The 21,100-nt window shown below is 43.1% G+C and overlaps 1 protein-coding gene across 1 annotated transcript in view; it reads right to left on the bottom strand.

Annotated features, from left to right (window-relative positions):
- The window catches only part of LOC114784261 (dihydropyrimidine dehydrogenase [NADP(+)]-like), a 139,217-nt gene that overhangs the window by 88,301 nt on the left and 29,816 nt on the right, over positions 1-21,100 (bottom strand). Inside the window, exons 5-10 of the mRNA XM_028969524.1 lie at positions 16,904-17,100; positions 16,334-16,415; positions 14,838-14,925; positions 8,340-8,447; positions 7,243-7,412; positions 5,296-5,506 (exon numbers count right to left, since the gene is read on the bottom strand). Coding sequence (XP_028825357.1) covers positions 5,296-5,506; positions 7,243-7,412; positions 8,340-8,447; positions 14,838-14,925; positions 16,334-16,415; positions 16,904-17,100 — 856 coding nt within the window. The remainder of the gene's footprint in view (positions 1-5,295; positions 5,507-7,242; positions 7,413-8,339; positions 8,448-14,837; positions 14,926-16,333; positions 16,416-16,903; positions 17,101-21,100) is intronic.

Genomic DNA, 21,100 nt, shown 5'->3' with positions numbered 1-21,100 from the left:
TTAATTATTACTGCAAGAACCGTTTACCTACGGATAGGACAGATGTGCCTGGGAGGAACAGAACTCCTCATTAGACGGCTGTTTACACCAGAATACCCTCCTCCCATTTCTGGAGCTTTCTAGAGTCACTCCAAGTACAGCGTCGGTGACCCCTGCTACATCAGCGAGAGTGGAGAGATGAATACTGCCTATTTTGGTACTTAACGCGCGCAGCGCACACACACATACACACACACACACACACACACACACACAAACACCTCGGGAAAACTGTGTTTTTCACTAGTCTTTTCTACACCTCCCTTCCCAGCTTTGAAGAGGCTGTGGAGTGTGACAGGCCCTCTCATACTCCTAAGAGATCAGTGTTAAGTAAAATAGCTTTTGTACACACACACACACACACACACTACCCATGGGCATTCTCCAACAACAGCTCCATGCTGGCAGATGCAGACTGCCAGGCCCCATTAACCAAAGAGATCCACACCGCATACGGCAAACTGTGGTGGTGGTGGGGGGGGTTCGGAGCCCATCTCTCTGCTCACATGGGGTAAGGACTGTTCAGCCACTCCAACTAAATCTTGCGTTTGTTTTCTGGTCTTTCAGCAGTGGCGGGAAAACAAAGACCAAACCTTTACATTAGAGGTGTAGACAAAGCGGTAGGTAGTGTAGTGGCCATGAAACAGCTTGCCGCTTAGGTGGAGAGACCGAGGCCACTATTTATTTATTTTTTTCTTTTTTAAGTGAAGTGATTGTCACTTGTGATACACAGCAGCACAGCACACGGTGCACACAGTGAAATTTGTCCACTGCATTTAACCCATCACCCTGAGTGAGCTGTGGGCAGCCATGACAGGCACCCGGGGAGCAGTGTGTGGGGATGGTGCTTTGCTCAGTGTTTCAGGTTTCGAACCGGCTGATTACGGGGCCGCTTCCTTAACCGCTAGGCCACCACTGGCCCAATGATGAACAACAGAGAAGGACATTCCATTACAGTAAGAACAGGAGAACTTTTTAACTTTTTTGTTGAAAAAAAAAAAAAAACTGCAGTTACACAGTCAGACTCTAAATATCAGGTATGGTGAAAAATATCACTTCAAGGTGCTTTGTTTTGCAATATAAGGGGTCACAAACAGTGCAGAATGCAGAACAATGCACCTTAGAATGCTAGTCTGCAAAAAGTTATAAATTGTTGATAAAACACAATTGCAATGACTTTTAAGTTTAATGGAAAAACTACTTAAGTTGTGTCTTGTCTAGATTAAAAAATATGAAAAGGGAAAGGAAACAGAATATGAAAATATGACAGGAATAGGAATCTTTGAAAAGGGCAAATTTGAAAATTTTCCAAAATGGCCCATTGAACCATATTAATAAATGGTACACAGAATCTTACACTGATTTATAGGCATCCAGATAGACACAATTGTACATTAACTGTACATTGTATTTGTACATTCTTTAGGAAACAGTTTTGCTTATTCTTAGTCTTGTGCAGTTTTGGATCTTGTAATAAAATGTGCAGAAAAGGAATCGGGGTCTTTGATTAATGAACTCACACGGTCCTGTGAATACAGTCCTTTACCCACGGATGTGCGGTGATTAATGTATAGCTGAGGTGTGAAATTTTAACGCAGACGTGTCGGGACTACACCGCAGAGTGGCAGAACCGGGACACGAGCCGCTCCATCATGTGGTGCGGTCGTCCCGTCGCCACTCCTTCTGCCCAAAGAGCAACTCCAGCCCGCCGCCGACCCACAGATCTAATCATGGCCGCACTCCAGTGGGCCGGGCCCTCCAGATTACCCAGCCTGCTCTTTCAGCCCTGTCAGCATTTCCCGCCTCACTGTGCTCCCCCCAAGTCAGCTCCATTCTCCGGATTGGACCGGATACTCAAGCGGGCGAGTAATCTTTTATTTCCGAAATGAAAGAATACAAGCAGCCATGGAAGAACAAAAACAGTCACTCAGCAGTTTCTTGACACTTGATGAAATTTGTCAGGCACTCTTTCATAGTGACAGAGTGAGTGCGAGGACGGGGCGCCTCTGAAAGTCTCGGGTCAGTTAATAGCCGTGGAATAGAAAGCCAACAGTAAACACACTGGCCTGGCGAAACCCTTTATAAAACACAACCACGTCACGGCAACTGACACACAAAACACGCGTACACAAACACTTTCATCTTTACGGGGACCCAGTATCAAAACTACTATATGAATTATGCATGTGTCACCACCTAATATATGTTATCACATAGAGGCAGTGGTGGCCTAGTGGTTAAGGGAGGGGCCCTGTAATCAGAAGGTTGCCGGTTCGAATCCCGATCTGCCGAGGTGCCACTGAGCAAAGCACCATCCCCACACACTGCTCCCCGGGCGCCTGTCATGACTGCCCACTGCTCACCAAGGGTGATGGTTGAAAGCCATGTGTTTCATGTGTAACAAAACTAATCCTGCAACAAACCCAGGTTTTCAGGAAACATTAGTAAACCAACACAGTGAACATTTTGGATTTATGAGGACCACCATCTTTGTGAGAACATTTGGTAGCCACTGACATATATACGCATGTACGTACAGAAATGTGAGACACAGGTGAGACAGACAGAAACAGTGTTTTGGCCTAATCCCTTGTCCTTGTTTGTCACTGCTGTGAAATTAAAATGCGGAAAAAAAGGCCCATCTCGATATGTAACAAACATAAGGCAGCATGCCACCATTAACTTACAACAAGCAGGCAGGTCTCAATTAAAACAAACAAGTGAACTTGTTGAATGTGACCTGAATGGATAATGTGCTCATTAGTCTATGCAAACGTATTCAGATGTCAGAAATGCTAGACGACCTGTCTGTGTGGAGAAAATGTGCAAATATGTTATTGATCCATTGTTCAGGTATGCATATTGATTAGCCAAAGCTTTAACGAATTGCCTAAAAAAAAAAACTCCTTGGCAAGGGTGCGGTGGAGAGGGGGGAAAAAAGGAAAATTCTCACTACATGACTGGTCCTGTGAGTTAAGTCAGGCTTTTTGACAAAACAATATGCCCTTTTAAGGCCTCCAAAACGTCTGCGCCTTGTGAATAAAATGCCCCGCCGTCTTCAGTGGTCAAAATGTCATGGCTGATTGGTGTGCGCTTCGTCATTTTTATTATTTTTAATTATATGTGTAACAAAACTAAACCTGATTTTCTCTCTCTCTCTCTCTCTCTCTCTCTCTCTCTCTCTCTCTCTCTCCTCTCTCGCTCCTCTCTCTCTCATATATATATATATATATATATATATATATATATATATATATATATATATATATATATATATATATATATATATATATATATAAAAAATCAGGTTTAGTTTTGTATGCAAGGGGGCAAACATACACGCACAAGACACAAAGCAGCAAAATGTTCCTACCGGAAAATAAACTCTGTATTAAATTAAGGGGCTTTGCTTCCAGTCATGAAGACCATTAATTTTCTGATCTTATCAGAACTTTGACATGTTTTAATTAACCTTGCATGCTAATTGGCAACAATAGAAATACTGTCCCCCAGACACGACAACACCACTGCTAATTTAGCTCAAATCCCCCCCCACGCACGCACCGGTGACAGGTCAGTAAACCAAACAACTGGCTCTAACAGTGCAGAACACTGTCACGGGCCGATTTTTATACACCGGCCATTCAGCTCATCCGTTTTTTTGGAGCTGGGATACAGAACAAATTTGGTGTGGAAAACCACCAAAACCCAGTTGATGGAGACCTTCCTCCACAGCCCAGTGATGAGAGAAAGAGGTCTGACAAAACAAATGCAACACAACCGCCTAATATTTGCACAGACGCGCATCCAGTTACAATCATTTGGTTGAATAAATATGTATTTTACAGTCATGGCTAATTATGAAACCATGTAGAACATATTCCGTTTCTGCTTGCTTAAGTAGCCGAAATGGGAACAAGCTCATCTGTGAAGCCTGATGGAGTTGGTTAATGGCTTTGGTGGGTAACCAGTTGTAAAAGTCCCGCCTCCACCGCCCCGTGTCTCTTGGCGGAAAATCCCACAGACGCAATTTCGCATCACCCTGGTGAACTGCGGCCGGCTCCGCCCCTCCCCCAGTTTGACATTACGCCCTGTTTATTCAACGTGACCCCTTTTTCCGGGTATAATCTAATTACCTGTCTCCACGGAGGTGTCAAAGAAGATGTCACTGATGTCACTGGTCTACAACAAGTACGCAACCTCAAGACACAGACAGAAAGAAAGTATGATTTCTAACTTTCCTGACCATTCCGAGTTAACGGCTCAGCAGACACTGGTACTTAAGGCACATAATTGTTGCATGCCCCGTTCTGAGAAAAAGAGGAAAAAAAGGAGCAGCAAATAATGTTATGATGTCCATAGATGAGTCTAAATGATAGGTGTTGCACAAAAGCCCACCGCTGACAGGAGCGCTGCTTTCCTACGCCGCTTAAAGTAGAAATTCGCCAAGAATAATAGCAGGTGTAACATCTGCATAATGGATTTGTGCTTTTTTTCCTGGGGGGGCTCTGTCTGCGGAGCTTCAGTGATAATCCTTTCACACTGGTTTTAAGCACAAAAATCATTTATCAAGCACACGGAGCTCATTCCAGGCCATTTGTCACAGAAATTGCCATGTGCTGAGGAAAATTAAGTAGAAAATGCCAAACAAACAAACGACAAAAAAAAATTCAAATTGAACGTCCCCACGAATGTCTTTTGAAAACGTGGGCCAACTCCAAAGAAGTGGAAGCGAGTCAGAGTTAAGCGTCTGTGTCCATCAGCTAAATCAGCACCGAGATGCTGGTCAGTGTAAAAGAAATCTCCCGTGTTAACTAGTTGCCATGAAAACAGGCAAGCCAATTGCCGCTGACGGCGGGACACCTGTTCAAATTCACCGCCGCCCACTTCCCCACTTAACCAGGATCCACTGCCAGAGCCAGGCAGCCAAAACCATTCTGCCTAATAGAAAACAACCAGGCAGGGCGACAACGCCAGGACTCCGGACTTCTGCACTTTGGAAATGTCTGTGTGAAGCTCAGCATATTAAAAAAAAAATGCCAATATTCACAAATGATTAATTTTTCTTTTGGTTAAGTGTTTTTTTTTCCCCCCTCCAAATTCTCTGCAAGACCCACAATATATAGATCTATCTGTCTATCTGTCTATCAAGCATTTATAATGAGTATGAATCAACGTGTCAACGTTACCGTTCTTAATTAAACTATTAGATAATAGCGATGTTAATATTGATGTTTGGACAGGGCGGTACTGTACCTTTAGGGTCGTTTAGACCTGAACCGAAGGCGCTTATGATGTAGTCAGCTTTAAGGCGGATGATCTGGTCCTCATCCTCCACCCAGTCCCCCGACTCTGTCTGCTCCGTCCGGCAGAACTCCATGCCTGCCACGCGTCCGGCCTTGACCAGGACCTTGCGCGGCGTTAGGAAAGGCAGAAACTCGCACTTCTCCTCTTTTGCAAGTTCCATCTGAAATTGTGAAATACGTTTTTTTTATCTCAGTTCCGCTTGACTAAACAACAGAGAACATTTTACTTTCCATTTTTTATGAGATAAAGTCAGTACACCCCCAAAATGTAAATTACATTAACAAACCTGAGTAATGCACAAAGCATTCTCCCTAAATTCACCTAAATGCACTCACCTTGTGCGATATTGTGCAAAATTATCTCTATAATGTGATGGTTACTTATGCCTACGAGGGTCCAAAACTTAATATACCTTATAAACAAACTTAATTAGTGTGAGGTGGTGGCATCGGCTTAACGGAGTTCCTCCAGTGGAGAAAGTAAACAGATGTGAATAATTACATTTCTTTTTTTTTTTAAACGCGGTGAGCTGTGGGCGAGGTACTGGGAGGTTGGACTAAGAATAGGCAGTGGAGTTCTGGAACAAAAGCAGAGTGGTGGTGGTGGTGGAACACATGAATCTTTTCTGATTTCATGACATTTCTTCCACCAATACAGATAAGAAAAGAGACTAGGCTCAGTGTGTGTATACACACACAAGACAAGACAAGACAAGACAAGCACATATACCTCTTAGTCCATTTCTTCAGTTGCTCAGCACAGTCCACAGTAAACTGAACAAACAGAGCATTCTGCTTATTAACTCAACTGCTTAACCGTTCCAGCCTACATATATGTCTGTGTGTGTGTGTGTGTGTGTGTGTGTGTGTGTGTGCGTGTGTGTCTGTCTGTGTGGTACGATGAGATCTGATACTTCATATCACCTTTGATAGTGTCTGGGGTCAGAAGAAAAACTGGTGAGATCATCCAATACTAGTGGGGCTACCTCAGCATTTCTGTGTAACACCCACCCAAGAAGGCTGCCCCCCACTTGTGAAAGAGCTGAAGTTAAATTGTTAAGGACTAAAAAAGCTGACAAACTGACTTTCAACCCCTGGGGGCTAAAGTATAAATTATTTGGTGATTTCAAATGGCAAGTAAAATAATAAATTGGTCAACAATTCACCTAGTGTGCACGGCTTTGGATGGTGGGAGGAAACCAGAGAACAAGCAAGTGCCACACACACGAGCAGTAGTGGCTTAGCGGGTAAGGAAGTGGAACCGTAATCGGAAGGTTGTGGGTTTGATTCCTGAACTGCCAAGGTTCCACTTAGGTGCATCTGAGCAGAGTACCCACACACTGCTCCTCGGGCTTTCACTCACTGCTCATTAAGGTCATGGGTTAAAAGCAGAGGACACATTTTGTTGATGCACCGTGTGCTGTGCTGCAGTGTTTCACAATGACAATCACTTCACTTTCAAGTTCAAGCCAGGACTCAGACTGATAAAATACTATGTTCTTTTATAAAATACGGTTGGCTTTATCAACATGTTCTGTTCTGTACTTTTCCTACGATGCAGTAGGCGCATGGAAGTGTACAATGTCAAAGACACCAAACCAAAGGCATCTCAGGGCCCAGTTCACCCTTCAGATGTGAATTTAAATGACAGGCCTGTATTCTCTTATCTCTCCTGCTCCATCACCAGACATGGGCCGGTACCAGCCAGACTGTGGGCTTTGCCCTCTGAGTCAAACACGGCCTTCAGACTTTTTAGAAGACTTAAAAGACGAAAAAAAGTCCAGATTCTGAGCTGTTGTAGGACAGGGCGCACCACCTTTAATTAACCAATCCGGTGCGAGGACCACCCCTACCAGGCCTAACTTTAATTGACCCTCGTCCTCTGTCCTGGTCTCACCTCCTCAGGTACGGCCCGGATGTTCGTGAAGCCCTTCCGGAAAACGACGTAGACGCGGCGGGCGCCGCAACGCAGGGCGGAGGTGGCGCAGTCGAAGGCCGTGTCGCCCGCGCCCAAGACGATGATCGTGCCGCGCAGCTCGGGCAGAGGGGAGCAGCGGCTGCACATGCCTGAGACGCGAGGGATGACAGACAGACAGACAGACAGACAGAGAAAGAGAGGAAGAGGAAGGGTGAGAAAAGGAAAAACCATTCCTAGTTAACGGCTCAGCAGACACTGGTACTTAAGGCAGTGTAAAATTGCATCGTGGTGACTGCCGACCCAGCATGTCACGATCAAATTATTCTGCTTCAATGAGAAGCGGTTTTTACCCAATCTTTTTCTTTTTCTCCCCCCTCCTGTCTCCTAGTCCCCTACTCTCCTGTGCCTGGTTCTCTTGAAATGTCTTCTTCTAGGTAATTTTGTACTCTCCCAACACCCTTCGCCACTTTTTTATTTTTATTGCTAATGTGCAGGACTGCAGATGACACAGAACGCCGCTGATCTCAATAAGCCAATAAATCAGCATCGGCATCCCGTCTGATGCCTCTGGATGTGCTGCATGACGGGATGTGAAAGGCTAAAACCCACGAAGCAACGAGAGGTGACGTGGCGCACTGGAAGTAGAGGGCGAATGAAGGTCCTAGCGTAATTGGACCAACGTTTGCGACAAGTTCCTGCAGCAACGCTTTGCTCCGTGCATCAGCGTTCTGGAAAGTTCACCGGAGTTTAGGCTCTTCAGTTTCTCTCTGGCATGAGAAAGTGTCTGTATGTGAGAGTTCACCTGTTTATTTATTTAGTTATTTTACTGCAAAAGAAAAAGAATATTGCCTTGCTTTAAAATTCTGCAGCTTATGCAACACGTGAAAATGTGCAACAACCTGATTTCAGAGTTTGCCTTCATGAAAGGTTAAGCAGCAAACTTCAGCATAATATATAGATAATGCAAAATAAAATACCCTTATGTTAAGTACGGGACACCACCTATACTTTTATTTCTGACTTATTTATGCATTTCTTTTTTTATTTTATCAGAGATTCTCAGAATTGGTTGATACCTATTTTGCTGGCCTTGGCAACCAGGGGTAAAAAGTCCTTTGATGTGTAGAAACCTTGGTCCATGGAGAAGCCTTCAAACATTTTGTGTTTGTTGGCTTGCGGCAGACCTGTTAAAGAAAAAGGGGAATAAATGAGAAAAAAATAAAAACATATTACACATAATGAATTTTTTTTTTTATCATGCTTCATATAGATAAAATAAAAACACCTCTTAATGAGGAAGCGGGTTAAATCTCTGCCACTGCAAATTTAATGGACAACTATTTCCACCCCACTAAGAATACGGTTGTTCTACGCCCCTTCCCACCCCCATTCCTACAAATTTCAGAAAGAATGCAACCCCGGATGCCCCTTCCCCCACATGGTACTGTCCATGCAGCCATTTTTGTCCGGTTCTGAACCGGAAAAACACATCCTTCAGAAGACATCCTTTCACCTGTCTCTTCCCTTTATGGTCTCTATCTTAGTTTTGTATGCAGTCATTAACCTCTGTGTTCTACTTTATTATTGTCTCCATGTCTTTCTCTCTCTCACACTTTTTTTTTTTGTTTTTTTTTGGTGTAGTATAACAAAGCTATAATTTGTCAAAACCTGCCATTATCCTTTTTTCGGGAAAAAAAAAATAAGATTTGAGTTTGATCATGCAAATCTGAGACAGTTGAATGGTATGGGTGACCAAAATATTGACAAAAATATATTGGAGTAAATAAAAAAAAAAAAGGTTCAAAAAACGTAACACGAGCCCCAATTTAGCTGTGAGACGAATTTAATAAGGCTTTTAGCTCAGATATCTTTTTTCCCCTCCACAGATGGCCTCAGTCGGCCAATTTGGTCCAAGTAATGGTTTGTGCTCACGCTAAAACCCGTCTCGGCAAAATCGCAGCCTGACAGGAAGGCTTGCATTTCCAGGCTGCCGGGAGAGACTGAGTACAGGAAGGCGGACGCATCCAAAGTCAAAATCAATTAACTCTGCTGCACACTTGTCAACGTTAATCTAATTTCAGGGAAACTGCTCTGGCCAAGTCCTGGGCTGCAAAATGCATTAATGGACTCCACTGTCTCTGCATCTCCACCCGAGCCAGTTTCACCTTAGCCTTTTTACCTCACCCCGTGGTGCGCTTCCAGAGCGTTCTAATGTTACCAGGGCCATTTGCACGGCAGAAATCACCATAACGGAGTACAAAACCACTAGATGTTCCGCTTATACACGAAATGTAAAGAAAAACACAGGTTCAATATGTTTAAAGGTGCAATGTTCAAAGGAAAATGTTAATTCGGTAAAATTTTATTAGGCGTTCATAAGGAGCAATCAATGCATTGCCACACGGCAGAGGTGGACAATTTTGAAGCTGAATTACTGGCCGCTATTTTATATACGTTTTCCAGTATCCAGTGTCTATGTACAGGTTTCTGCATATTACACCTTCAAGTTAAGAATACTGCATGTCAAACCGTCATCACAGCCTTGTCCTATTCTTATATCTGCAAGAAATCTGTGCAATTCGAGGCAATTAATGGCACTTTAATGTGGACAAAGGTTACGTGTACATTGTTATTAAGAGAGCGGCAGCTCAAAATAGCCTGAAGCTACCTGTTGCTACTCTCCACAAAGTTGGATGTGTTTACATTTGTGTTGGTATTTTTAACAAAAAGCTCAGGAGAAGTCAAACCCTAACAAAAAGATGACATTAAACAATGGTGCTCAAATGTTCAGTAATTATTTTTATACAATGACACGATTAAAAAGCCTGTGGTAGAGCACAAGTAGGTGATGTTGTTTAATACAGTTTAATGAAGATCTAGAAGACCACAAAGTCACATTTTTATAACCCCACTTACTACCATTGTGTCCCTGAGCACTTAAACCTGAGTTGCTCCAGGGGGACTGTCCCTGTAACTACCCTGTCACTCTGGATATGGGTGTCTGCTAAATACTATAAATGTAAATTTAGATAAAGCAACGGTCAGTCCTTTTGGTCACTCCAACAGGACGAAAAAACAGGATGTTACGCAGCAGATTTTCGATAAAAATGCAAGAAATGGTCACACGTGTTGCCGAATGATGTGTGATAACTGCCCAATCTGCACACGTGTACAGTTCTGTACGGCACTGTGTGTGCGGGTTGCATACTGACATGGACCATGTCCAGAATTAACACACATAATAAGACATATCACACATACGTTTAAATTAAATGTGTAAATGACATTTTCCTGGTGCTCCGGTCCCATGTCTCCCACGGCGGAGTTTTGTTTTTGTCTTGCGATTCCCTGATTGCCTTGATTGTTTTCGTCTGTTGTGATTTGTATAACTGCATCCTTGCCGTGTCCCGTCCTTGTTCCGTCCTCCATCATCACCATGTTGGGCTGTGTGTGCACAACTGGTTTTTACTTGTCGTTGTATGTGTCCTTGTGTCATGTTTTGTTCATTAAACCTGTGTTTTATATTTTTTCCCACCACACATTCCTGGCAATTAGGCAATATGACTGCAATGTGAATGTGAATATCGGTACATGTTTTTGGCAGAGCAGTGCAATAAATTATACTTACTGGTCAAAATCATGGAAAGGTTGCACTGATTGAAAAAAATGTACAAATTACAAAGCTGCTTACTGGCTGTGAACTCTAGCATGTCATGCCCAAGTAAAGTGTCGATGAGTCCTGATGTGCAGTATATTCATTTTGGCACAACATGTAAAACGCAGTACTTGCAACCCAGTTTTTGCGCAGTCGGCTCTAAAACGGACATGACGAGATTTGGCATTCTGCAAGCAAAAATCCAAAGGTCCAAAATAGCAAACAATCATCCAGCCAAATTTATAATTAACGAACTAACATCCAAGATCCTCGTTTCTACTAACGGAGGTGTCATTATCCCTGTCAACTCAGCAGAAAAAAAAAAAAAGTGCACGCAGATTTGGGAAGTTAAACTTATTACTTACTAAAAGGAGGCGGTCATTATTTCACACAATAATTAGACGCCCACGTTGTAATCACACGCCATCTCACCTTTTACATTTGCCAATTACACCGTAATTATTTTGTTTTTATTTAAATCCCCCCTGCACGAACACGATTTCTCGGAAGTGTGTGTGTGGTGTGTGTGTATGTATGTGTGTGTGTGTGTGTGTGGTGTGTGTGTGTGTGTATATATATATATATATATAAAACAGAAAGTGTCCCTGCCGAAAAAGGGAGCAAAAGTTCACAGCATCGATTTCCAGCTCGTGAGTAGCCCGTCATTTGAGCTCGAGTGCCAGTCGGGCTCTGGATGGCAGCCATATTAAAACCCACGTGCGGCCTCCTTGCGGCAGTCTGCCACGCGGTGCCCTGAATCTTCCACGCGCCATATTAGCGCGCAAGCAACGTAAATTGTTATATTGCGGTGTTATATATAGCGCCATATTCGGCTGGCATAATCCCTTGCTCTGGGTCATCTTCCTGGCACTACGCCGGCCTGTTAAATAGTAACTAGCACTTGCCGTGGATGGAAAAATCCTATCATGGCTGAGAACTCATAAAATATGAATCCAAATTGCTAAATAATGGGGGAGGTGGCGGGGTAAAATCTGATAGGTGGGATATTTCTTTATCCGGTGTGTAGCAGGACTGTAAATATCAGTGTTTAAAAATGCAGGATTATATGAGATGTAATGGCTACAAGGCAGGAAGGTACTGAAAGTGATTTATAGTGACCATCGCTACTAGCCCTGATGTGATGCATTCAACAGTCCGGTCATAAAGAAACGTAGAAAAACACGAACAGAAACTTCCAATACTCAGCACTTTTTTACAGTTATTAATATTCAAATGACAAAAATATGAATGAAATGCAATTTATAGTGGCAAGCACTATATGTTTGAGCAATGGGGCAAGTTATGTCAACAACCCCCTTTCTTTTTTTCAAATTGGGGTAAAATCTGAAGATCTGTAAATTATGCAGAAAACACATACCATTTTATGATTACTACAACAGTGTTTTCATTCTTGTAATAACAGTAGTTCTGAACTTTTTACATTCACCAGGGTGAGTTCAAACTTTTTAAAATATATTCCTCAGACGTAAAATAATCTATGTCGCATGAGAGAATAAATGAGCTGAATATATAAACACCTGCTCGCTCCTCACCGGCCAGCTTCCTCTGACTGAGAGGTTAGCTGTACGTGTTTGTGTGCGTTTGTATGTATGTGTGTGTGTGTGTGTGTGTGTGTGTTCAGAGCTGAAGTTATGGGACATTAGGTTTTCCACTCGACTGGGCCGATCCTGATGGATAAGACACCTCATACTGTTAGTTTAACAGACCTCGGCTGTCATTAGCATTCCGCCGCATATCAAAGCGAGTCGGAGGCGGTGGTCCGGGGTGGGGGGAGGGGGACACAGCGAGCGCTTATGACAGAGCGGATTTTAACAGTAGCCCTGGCGACCGCTGACAACTGCCTTTGTAAGTAATGTGTCTCCATTTGTCAGGCGCTGCATCTCATTTGTCTCCGATTCTGATTCCCCATGGCGGCCGGCGGTACAGTACGAACACTCCACCACCCCCCACTCTCTTGACAGTGGATAAAAAAATAATAATAAATCATCTTTTTTTTTTTTTTTTTTTTTTTGCAGATGTTTTCATTTGCAGGCTTTGGCCCTGGACGCTCGTTAATCACACGTTATCAGTCGCCATCAAAGCGCCACGCCGAGAGTGCCGCCGACCGGCCTCTCCCTCCTGAGAGGGTGACTTTTACTCGGCGTGGAGCCCCCCCCCAACACCCCCGACCCCTCTCACCCTTATGATTTGCGCAAAGATGAACAAGAAGAAAGGGCGGCGAGTTAAATAATGCAGAGACACACTCAGTACATTAAGATTTAACATAAATAAAGACCTCGGAAGCAATAAATGCCCTCTGCCTTAAAGTATTCATTAACCTTGCCGTGATGAAAGAATTTTAATAAAAGAAGAAGGAGGGGGGATAATCCCAAAGAGGGTGTTGGAGGGGTAAAAAAAATGTCCTTTTTCTTTTTCGTCTAATCGATGTCCCCAGACCTGAGCTTTGTGACGGATACAGAAAGGCCCCATTGTGACACATGCCATAAAGGTGGAACTTCAAAAGCAACACAGGAGGATGTTTGCCTTACATCTCCAGCCTTTGATGTGGGATGATTGATACATCATCATATTGACTAATTGTGCAGAAGTCATATTTGGTTTGGGGGGGGGCGTGCAGCGGCGCCATCGATCGCCCATCTCTTAAAATCTTAGGAGACCTTCTCGGAAAAATATCAGAGCCTTTCAAACACTCAATAAAAATCAATTTTCTTCTTCTCTTCATCCCCTGATCTTTTCATTCGGCTTTTGTTCCAAGATTTTTTTTTTTTTTGGCAAGGCCGTGAGGACGACAAATTTTGACTACTTTTCACGGTGTTCCTTTTAACCACCCCAAAATCAAAAAGCAAAGAGACCCCCTCGAAACAGGTCCACAGATGACGTGGCAGGGCGCAGCGGTGAAGGAGTTAACACACTCTTTTAAAGTCACCAAGCCCCCTGAGCTGCCGCCCATAAGCTTATAGCCCAGAAAACAATAGCCTTATCTGCCTCCCTCAACCTGCCTTCCATTTAGCCCGGCGCCAGGGATGAAATTTGCATGTCAATCATGGTGCAGGGTGACATTTAAAAAGCCTGTAAAAAGGACTAGTATGAAATCACAGAAATTAATTGCAAAACACGCGGTGCTTTCATTTTCCCGGGGAATTGAAATTCTTTTACGTCCCTTTGTTAAGCGACGTCCAAAAATTTTTTTTCAAGTAAACGACTCGCCATAATTAGGGCGCTGGTATCAAAAAGGACTTGAAGCATTTTGAAACAATGAATTGTACGTTTTATTTTATTATATTTATTTTTTTGCTGCTCAGTACAATAAAACAGACAGACAGAAGGCTTCAAGGAATGTTTGAGTTCCTCAGATCGATTTACAATGGCAGGGCTTATTTTTCCACCATAAAAACCTAAATGGCTGTCTTAATAACTTTCTTTCATTTCGGCAAATATATGTTTCTAGGCACAAGAGACACAATTTGAAATGCACCAGTATGTAAAGATTGATTTTAATGAGGTAAAGAACCTTTAGGGTGGTGCATAGCCAGGAGCTAACAGCTGCTATGAATACTAACATTAACACTGTCTTTTCCAGTGCAGAATAAAGAAAGGTGAAGGGAGGAAGAGAGCAACACGGAGATCTGTGCAGGGATCTCAGTGGGGAACACTTGCAATCGCTACTAGGGTAGTTCGGATGCTGCGAAAGACCAACACAGATGAAAAAGCGAGAGTTAAAAGTAGATAAGAGCGATAGACGCAGGATGGGCGGAGGTCAGGCTCTTCTTATGTAATCTTTAGTTACAATAGTTCCTATTAAAAAGGACAGTGGAGGTATGGGGACAAAAGAAATAAAAGGGTATGAAAAGTACAAGATAAAGTGTTCAAGGAGGCCAAGGCGCTTTGAGAAACAAACCTATGCCGACGAAGACGGCTTTGTATCCTTCCTCTTTCAGCGAGAGCAGTGTCATGCCGTCCTGGCCCAGTCCCTTTTCACACACAGTCTGAAAGGGAACACACACACGCTTTACAATGGCAGTGGCACAGAAGAAAACATTCACACAGAAATAGAGAACGGGAGCAGATGGGTCAGCAGTTTATGTGGTTGGAGATATTATATACAGTACAGGCCAAACGTTTGGACACACCTTCTCACTCAATGTGTTTTCTTTATTTTCATAACCATGTACATAGATTCTCACTGAAGGCATCAAAACTATGAATGAACACATGTGGAGTTATGTACTTAACAAAAAGTGGAGACCTGGCCTCCACAGTCACCGGACCTGAACCCAATCAAGATGGTTTGGGGTGAGTTGGACCGCAGAGTGAAGGCAAAGGGGCCAACAAGTGCTAAACACCTCTGGGAACTCCTTCAAGACTGTTGGAAAAGCATTTCAGGTGACGACCTCTTGAAGCTCATCGAGAGAATGCCAAGAGTGTGCAAAGCAGCAATCAGAGCAAAGGGCGGCTATTTTGAAGAAACTAGAATATAAAACATGTTTTCAGTTATTTTTTTTTAACTCCACATGTGTTCATTCATAGTTTTGATGCCTTCAGTGAGAATCTTCCAAAGTAAATGGTCATGAAAATAAAGAAAACACATTGAATGAGAAGGTGTGTCCAAACTTTTGGCCTGTACTGTATATATATTAAAATGTGTGAGATGGGATTTAAACTTGGGTCTTCTGGTCCATAAGCAAATGTCTTACTCACTAGGCTACTACCACCTTAAAGTCTGTTTATATGTCATATTTTTAGGGCTGCCAATCGATTAAACAAATGGTAACAATTTAATCACAACATCAGCAATTAATCAGTAATATACACTATATGTGCAAACACACACAACTTTGCACTGGTATGAGCTTTGCATGTTCCTGACTGGGCGCATTTTGCATGCACAGACAAAATAGGGCCATTAGCCAAAATAATTTATTGCATAAGGTGTGCAATTAATTACTTTTAATCAATTGACCACCCTAAAATATACATAAATACACATGTAGCAGAACATGGAAATTTGTCAATTCTAAAACCAGCAACTCAAAGGAGAATTTGTTTCCTGTGCGAAATGAATCCTGAGCAGGTGTGTCTGGATGAGGACTATCGATTGCCCTTTCTCACCACTGTGGCATTCAGACAACAGACAGACAAGCAGCCTCTGCCCGCGGACCAGCCGCACCCACCTGCCTTCCTAATGCAGCTTTTAATTGCTCTTTATTAATGCGACTGACATTTGGGCTGGTGATCCTCTCAGAGACCTGTCACCTCCTGCACCCTCTGATGAGAGCTTAAAATGGACAAAAAAAGAGAGAGAGATAGAGAGAGAGAGTGGAACCGGAGAGGGGGGCAGGGGGGGGGGGGGGGTGGATGAGAAGAGAGAGAAGGAGGTGAGATTCCACCCATTACCTTCACTCCCAGGTCCTTCATCAGGTCCACCTCGAACTGCACCACCTCGTATGGCAGGCGGAACTGAGGGATCTCCGCAGAACTGCAAAAAAAAAAGTGTAGGGTGGAGAAGATGAAGAAAGATGAAGAGATGGAGAGGGGTGGGGGCAACAAGAAAGTCACCATGGGAATAAAAAAAAAAAAGTTCTGGAAGTTCGTAACGAAAGAGAGAAAACTTGGTGGTTCCTCTCCCTTATTCTCTGTGATGTTTGGGGTTTACAGTAGTTATCATTTCCCCTGACTGCTGACTGCTCCGCTCCACCCCCACCGGCTGCTGGGTATGAACCCAGACTTGGACATTCATGAGCCTCCGAAGAGCTGCCAGGGCTTCCTGAGGTGGGTCGGAGGAAGGCATAATTGATAAGACCCGTCCCACAGCCGGCATTTGAGAGATGAATATTCCCAATTACACCCAACGTTCATTAGTTATTCTGACCTTATGCAACGTGCCTGGTATCGATCCAGTCATGCGTGATCAACAATACCCTCTCTTTCGGTGGATTTTGAGCGCACAATTAAATGAAGGCTGACCTCAGTCCACCGATGTATTTCTGCTTCTCGAAGATGGTGATGTCGTCGTAGCCAAGACGGGCCAGGAAGGAGGCGCAGCTGACGCTGGCCGGGCCGCAGCCAATCAGCGCGATTTTGGAGTGGTAGCTCTCAGGCATCTGGTCCTGGCAAGGAAGGGCCGGGTTCCGTACCTGCGGAATCCCCATCTTGCTAAAAACCTGAAAAAAAAAAAAACAAAACCAAAAAAAAATAAATAGAAATTCACCACCGATTCTGCAAAGGCGAGATAACGAAGAGCGCGGTATTACACACTCCTTCTGTCGCCGGCTTATCATATCAATGCCACGTTTAATCCAACTGTGATAGAAAATGAAGTCCATTCCCCCCGGGGCCCTCGAAAAACCGACTGACTGGATTCCTCATCTCCTCCAGGTACTTCAACTCTTAGAGAGGGTGGAACTTGACAATTTTAAGTTTCAGCTTTAATAAGACTCAACCTCAAAAAAAAAAAAAAAACACCCACCGCTGGAGTCCCTAACAGAGCCCACATGTACCACCATCTACCCCTCGACCTTGATGACCTTAAATCCAATTTAAATTCTAATCTGGAGAACAAAAAAAAACAATAAAGCGTTCAAGCGCATTAAAGATATTCCTGGTATGTTACCACATTTTAACAAGCATCCTTCAGCAGTACATCACCAGAAAAATTAGGGGGCTGGCGTACGGCGCTCTTAATAAGATTATGGAAATCCATACATAAAGGTTTGCATTGTTGGTACAATATTATGCCTGAACGGGCTACATTATATGTGATATTGTTTTTGGTATTCATGAGTTTCATGAACTGTGAAGCCAAAAATTGCCGCATGACAATGCATTTTTAATAATCCCTAAGAGCAGTTTAGAGGCTCTAGCTATTATTCTGCTCCTGCTGCAGCTATGAAACAAACAATGCAAATTCGAAATGCAATCTCTTCCCTTCTCTCTTAATTGAAGCCATGAAACTGCAAACTAACAGGTGCTTTGAGTCGTCTCTCTGGGAACTGGCTTGGAAGAAGGATTTGGAGATTGGGTGGTGCGGAGTCACCTGCTCTGGTCCGAGCACAGAGAAACATACGTCAGCAAAATAGAGCATTTGCTGCGTTATTATCCTGCACAGGGACTGAATGCCGGGGAAACCAAAGATGCATCATGCAGGAACCTTCGAGTCATTTTACGTTTACATTTATGGCATTTATCAGACGCCCTTATCCAAAGTGACTTACAATAAGTGACTTACAATAAAAATGTTCAGTAACATTTTTATTGAACATGCAGTTCAACAGTGATTTGTAGTTATTATGCTTCATGGTATGTGTACCCTAGGGTTTGTCCTGGGTGAGTCCTGGGATGGGCTCAGACAGCCATTAAGTGAAAGTGATTGTTTTTGTCATTGTGATATACAGCATGGTACAGCACATGGTGCACACAACGAAATGTGTCCTCTGCATTTAACCCATCACCCTTAGTGAGCAGTGGGCAGCTGTGAAAGGTGCCTGGGGAGCAGTTTGTGGGGACGGTACGTTGCTCAAGGGGACCTTTGTCAGATTTGAACCCTCAACCCTTCCTTACCCACTAGGCCACCACTGCTCCTTGGGAAGAATAAAAGGGTATGGAAAGTGAGTGTGAAGAAACATTATTTCAGGTTTATATCTTAACACAATTCATTGAGAATTGGCCTGAGTTGGACTGAGTTTGACGTCCTGAATAAAATATTCTGATGAAGCTATTAGTATCATTATAAAAGGAATACTGTTGAATAGGTGTACTGAGCTAAAGTAGTGTAGAACGTCCCTTGGGATGCATCCCTGTCATTTTCATGGCCCTGTCAGATCCCATGTTCAGCCCACTGAAAGTTTGTTAAAAAAGGAAAGGAGAGAACATGCCCTACGTGTCTCCTGTATAATTGAGAAGAGGTATTGACTTTATCAGCAGCTGTAGTCGAGGCTGCTGGAGTGCTGGTTGAATGGAGCTGGGGCATGATGGCCCTTCTTCCTGAGGTTATCTAATTATCGGCCCGATAACCACCCTGACCTTTCACATTTAAGGAGAGAGTAGCTGCCACCTGGATAGAGATGTGAAATAAGCCACAGTGGAGCAAGTAGGTGGGGAGGAATGGCCGGGTTTTCTCCTGATCATTTCCTTGACTGGTTAGAATAGTGAGCACACGGCTCTGCTGTGAGTAAAGGCGCACTGTTAGGAGCCACTGTAAGGCATTCAAAGCCCTAAACGTGTATGATGTCAGCAGTGTTGCCCTCTCTCGAAGCTCTAACAATAGACAAAATATGTGAGCAGACTCAAGGAAAAATGCCTTTTTTTTTCGCATTTCAGCCTCTTACTGCAAATTCTTATATATTTTCACAACAGAGAAATTTTGGGATTTTAATCAAGATCATGATTCCTCAACGCTGTTATTATTAAAAGAAACATTTAAGAATAATTTGGCTATAGGTAACAGATGCCTTTTGCGATGCCTAATACACTGCAAGCAGCTGCCCCTTCCTGGTTTAGTTGTGTTCTTGTTCTTGTTGTCAATCATTAACATTACTCACCTTTCCTGTGCTTGATTTATAAAGTTAGTTCAGTCTGGCCTTATTGAGTTGAGTTAATATATATGTTCGTATATACACTACACTACTGTGTCATATGTCTCACTTATTTAAAAAAGTTCACACTTTGCTATAAACTTTTTTTTTCCATATTTGTCCACCTCCACCTGCATAGTATTGTCCACCTACTTGTCCACTTTGCACATTAGATCACCAAAGCTTCATTAGGAGCAAAAAAAATGCAGCCACACACACTCAAGGCCGTGGGTCAAAGATATCCATTCCAGCCCACACACATCTCTGACATGTTCATTTAATTAGCAGTTACCATGGAACTTTAAAAGGTCTGCTATGACAGTGACACACCCACCCACACCCACACAATATATATATAAAGCAAATAACAGAGATGATCAAATGACTACAACCTATAGTGTGGTTCAAAAACACACTGGTTTATACCCCCCAAGAAAGCTGTCATGTGTGATAAGAGTCATGGCGCATGAAGAACCCTGACTGACAGAGGGTAAATCTCCTCTGAAATCCATTTACAACAAAGGCATCTGAACGGTGTTCCACTAAAGGACTGTTTTTTTGTGATTCACATTTCAAATGTGCGGCTGCTGGCTCTGTCGACGTTGTTCCTGTTCGTTTAGTCTCTCTTTGAACATGAAATGAATGTTATTTGACATTAAGCCTCTTGTGTGTGTATGTGTGTTTTTCTCCTGTTTCTGACATGAAAGATTCCCCCATGTTCTCTTGGCATCTTGGCACTGCCATCTTAACAAAGTCATCTGTGTTGACTTTACAGTGATGGAACGGCAATGTTTCTTCTCTGTCTCTTTCCTCTGTTTGTGTATGTGTGTTTTTTTTTTCCAATCCTTTAATTTAATACAAGCCTCTTTACTGTTTTAATGGTGAACCTGACGTTCATCACAGCGGAAGGCTGAGCCTTGTACAATAAACAAGAGGGGAATTATGACTGTAATATGGCCATATGACAGATGCCACGTGCCTCGGTGCCAACCACTGCTGTAACAAAGAGAGCCGAGAACCCATTAATACTGCACCGGTATGACTACACAGGCATGGCGGCACTCCATCACTCCGCCTTATGAGGTGAAAGCACCAAGAGACCGTTGCTTGAAACAGGAAAAAGAGCTATGGGCCAATGGGCTGAGGTGAACGAGCGAGTGCCAGGGGTTTATGGGAAGCTCCACAGGAATAAGGTTTTAAAAAAAATAAAAAATAACAATAAATCCAACACGACACAACAACCTGTGTCAGACACAGTTCAAACGCATTCAAGTAAATGATGGCTCAATAACTTGCTTTCTGTTGTGTGTTGATGTGTCGTCTAGAAGTTATTTGCTTAAATAAGGAATGAACAGTGGATAAAGTATTCAGACCGCCTTAAATTTTTCACTCTTGGTTAAATTGCAGCCATTTGCTAAAATCATTTTTCCCTCATTAATGTACACACAGCACCCCATATCAACAGAAAAACACTGAATTCTGGACATTTTTGAAGATTTGTCACTGAAATGTCACATGGTATTCAGACCCTACTGCAGCTAGAGATGCTCAATTGGGTTTAAGTCATGGCTCTGGCTGGGCCATTCAAGAA

The sequence above is a fragment of the Denticeps clupeoides genome, chromosome 2 (assembly GCF_900700375.1).
Source record: "Denticeps clupeoides chromosome 2, fDenClu1.1, whole genome shotgun sequence".
In the NCBI taxonomy this organism is placed as follows: domain Eukaryota; kingdom Metazoa; phylum Chordata; class Actinopteri; order Clupeiformes; family Denticipitidae; genus Denticeps; species Denticeps clupeoides.
This window is presented reverse-complemented; position numbering and strand designations above follow the sequence as displayed.